At 48.0% G+C, this 3,285-nt stretch overlaps 1 protein-coding gene across 2 annotated transcripts; it reads left to right on the forward strand.

Annotated features, from left to right (window-relative positions):
• The first annotated feature begins 613 nt into the window (after positions 1-613).
• LOC135638550 (dof zinc finger protein DOF2.4-like) lies at positions 614-2,362 on the forward strand. 2 transcript variants are annotated; one of them, XM_065151700.1, is made up of 2 exons: positions 614-859; positions 1,030-2,362. In XM_065151700.1, exons 1-2 carry the CDS (start codon positions 809-811, stop codon positions 2,056-2,058), a joined length of 1,080 nt encoding a protein of 359 aa, XP_065007772.1. In that variant the 5' UTR covers positions 614-808; the 3' UTR covers positions 2,059-2,362. The 2 variants fall into 2 exon arrangements, with proteins under 2 accessions (XP_065007772.1, XP_065007773.1); XM_065151701.1 differs by having other exon boundaries at positions 1,033-2,362.
• Positions 2,363-3,285: the final 923 nt, after the last annotated feature.

Genomic DNA, 3,285 nt, shown 5'->3' on the forward strand with positions numbered 1-3,285 from the left:
TGCGATGCAACCAATTCTGTAGAAGTTCACCGGTCATTCCACCTATTTAAGCTGACAGTCACATTGTACTCAAGTTCGGATGCAAATGGATGCATCCGATATGCCCGCCTACTACGTCGTTTTTGCGTGTGATACCGAAGATGTATGTCTATCGTAGGGATTAGGGATTGAGAAGTCGTTCTTGACATGGAGAAGATGGTACTAATTTGGTGCAGAGGAAAGATAGACAGTGCTTGAGAGTCTCTCCCTCTCTCCTGTATTACCTACCTATACATCATCAGTTTGTTAAAGGATGCTCTCGTTTTCATAAGATAATAATCTTCACAACATTTTCATCGACAGTGGGTAGCATCTCGACTCGATTCTCTATCATTACACAATAAAACTGTCTACAGTTTGATACTATTAGGGTAGACTTGACTTGTTGAGGATCCACCTCTCTCAGCTCATTTTTGGCATGCATGGAGCAGCCGTCACCTGTCTTCACCTCTCTCCTGTGCAATGCCATTAACCCAAAAGCTTAAAGGCTAAGAATCTCTCTCTACCAACCAAACACTACCAAGAAAAATAAAATATACAAGCACTCAAGGCAGAAACAAACCCCCCCTTCCTTTTGCTTCATGTCTTCTTGACTCTCTCTCTCTCTCTCTCTCTCTCTCTCCCTTCTTTGTGTTCTCTGCAACTCCTTGTGGATGGGATTCTCCACCACCTCTTGAGCCCTGAACCTTTTGCCATAAAGGAAATCGATCATAAAGGGATAAGGTGGTGGAGGAACAAAAGACAGGGCAGATAACAAGGGCAGCCAGCCATGGTTTTCCCATCGGTTCCCGTCTATCTAGATCCACCTAATTGGAACCAGGTAAGCTCACTTCTCTTTTCCTCCAATACCTTCCACCTCCAAAAGTCATGGCGAAACAAGTAAAAAATTCTCATGCTTTTGCACAATCTCTTGTTGAATATACCAGCGGCACTAATTTCTTGTTGTATCCCTTCCTTCTTTTCTTCTCTTCTTCTTGGTGATTACCTTAGCAGCTGCAAGCTCATCAGCAAGGGAGTAGTAGCGGCGGCGGGGCTTCCCAGCTCCCGCCAGGGATGGCAGCCCCACGCCCTGAAGGTGGCATGTCTGCCACGATCAGGCCCGGATCGATGGTGGACCGAGCTCGGCTCGCGAAGATCCCTCAGCCGGAGCCGGGGCTCAAGTGCCCTCGTTGCGACTCTACCAACACCAAATTCTGCTACTTCAACAACTACTCCTTGTCGCAGCCACGCCACTTCTGCAAGACATGCCGACGTTACTGGACGCGGGGCGGGGCCCTCCGCAACGTCCCCGTCGGTGGTGGTTGCCGACGCAACAAACGGACCAAGTCCGCCGGTGGCAGCGCCTCAAGGTCCTCGACTACGACCACTCAGACCGGCGCCTCCTCCTCGTCCTCCACCGCCACATCGTCGGGCGTGGGTGGTGCAATCACATCCAACGCACTGCTTACTCCGCAGCTGCCCTTCATGGCCTCATTGCACCCGCTGCCTGACTTCGGAGCCACCAACTTCGGGATGAGCTTCTCGGGCATCCAACCCGTGGATACATTGGACTATCAGCTGGGCGGCGGCAGCAGCGGCAGCGGCAGCGGTGCCCCATTGGGCGGCGGCAGCGGTGCCCCATTCGGCGGCGGCATCGGGATGGAAAACTTGAGGCTTCCGCAAATGCAGCAATTTTCCTCGCTGGGGGGACTGGACCTCCCCCAACCACCGGCACCGGCGCCAACTTCTGGGTTCTTCCCTTTCGTTGGTGAAGGCAGCGGGTTCGTCGGGGGATCATTTACATGGCAAGTTCAAACGAAACCGGTTGGTTCCGGGCTCATCACGCAGCTGGCTTCGGTGAAGATGGAAGACAGTCAACAGCTGTTCAATTTCCCCAGACCGCATCTTGGCATGTCTCGCAACGATCCATTCTGGAGCGGCAGCGGCAGCGGCGGCGGCGGTGGAGCCAGCAGTAGCGGCACCGGTGGATGGGCGACGGATCTTTCCGGATTCAACTCTTCATCTGGCAGTATCTTGTAATTGTATCTCTCCTGCAGGGACCTCACAACATGGAAGCTTACGTTTTTTGCCATGGCTTCGAAACCAACCACTTGACTCGAGAAAGAAGGACGAAGCAAGCAGTAGATCACTATAGCCCGACTTAACCTCTGTGATGGTGGATGGCATATGCTACTACAAGCTGTCTAAAAGAACTCTAGAGATGGTAGGTAGGTTTCTCGTTTCAGATTATTGGGATTGGTGTTCTTCCTGTTTCTTAATGTCGCAGTATCTTACCATAGCTATGGTTACACAAATCAGATGCATGAGACGTTAAAGCATAGTATTTCCGACTTGTCCAAATTGATATGAGCAACGCTGTTTCTTCTCATCTCATCTCCGCCTTCAAACGTGTATCTCATTGTTCACATCATCGGTATTCTCTTCCAACTGTATATGTCATTCCAATTACATCCAAGTACAGGACATACTTGTACATCCAAAACGTTCGTACAGATCTGAGGATTTGTCATAGCATCATATCAATATGATTGGCTTGATTTTTCTTACTAGGGGTATCTTGAAATAGCAAGGAGTAGCTAAGGTTTAGGTATTCCCTGAAATTGTGAAATAGGAATGAATGTTTAGGGTCTTCATTTTCCATCTCTCTCTCTCTCTCTCTCTACCTATCTATCTATCTATCCATCTGTCTGTCTATGGATGTGGGTGTGTTGTGCTTGTCTTCCCTCCATGGAGGGTGCTGCAACTTCAAGAGCTAGATGATCACCATTCCGAGGAACATTACGTTGGAAAGGGTGGGTTCTACGACTTGTAGATTTATAATCTCGCTTAAAGTGGCAATGTTTCCAAGTGAAGCCTTTTTTCTGCACTTTGGTATGATTCCATTCAGATTAAAGCCATGAGTTCTCATCTTTTAAGAGATAGATGGGAAGAACAACTTTTGACCAGCATGTATCGATGTGTATAGATGCGTTGGCATGTTCGTGTGAGACGTACGTGTACTCTCCGATGTACGTATGATCATACATCTTGTTTGTAGGTTTTGACACCTCCGTTGCTCCATGCAGAGATAAAAAGGGTTTTAACTACATTGGATTCTGGCCATTTGATTTCTGGAGTATGTCAGTTTGATCATATTATGTTCCGCTCACTCGGAAAAATATGAATGTTATTTTTAATCTCCGTAATATCTCGAGAATGTCAGTGCATTATTGTCCTCCTGTTATTACTTGATCAAGCTTATTATTA

The sequence above is a fragment of the Musa acuminata genome, chromosome BXJ3-5, assembly GCF_036884655.1.
Source record: "Musa acuminata AAA Group cultivar baxijiao chromosome BXJ3-5, Cavendish_Baxijiao_AAA, whole genome shotgun sequence".
NCBI lineage: Eukaryota > Viridiplantae > Streptophyta > Magnoliopsida > Zingiberales > Musaceae > Musa > Musa acuminata.

What these genes read in the sequence shown, in the direction of transcription:
- LOC135638550 (XM_065151700.1), top strand. Translation starts at nt 809, where the DNA reads ATGGTTTTCCCATCGGTTCCCGTCTATCTAGATCCACCTAATTGGAAC. An exon ending in ATCCACCTAATTGGAACCAG is followed by an intron (nt 860 to 1,029) that starts GTAAGCTCACTT and finishes TGATTACCTTAG; the next exon opens with CAGCTGCAAGCTCATCAGCA.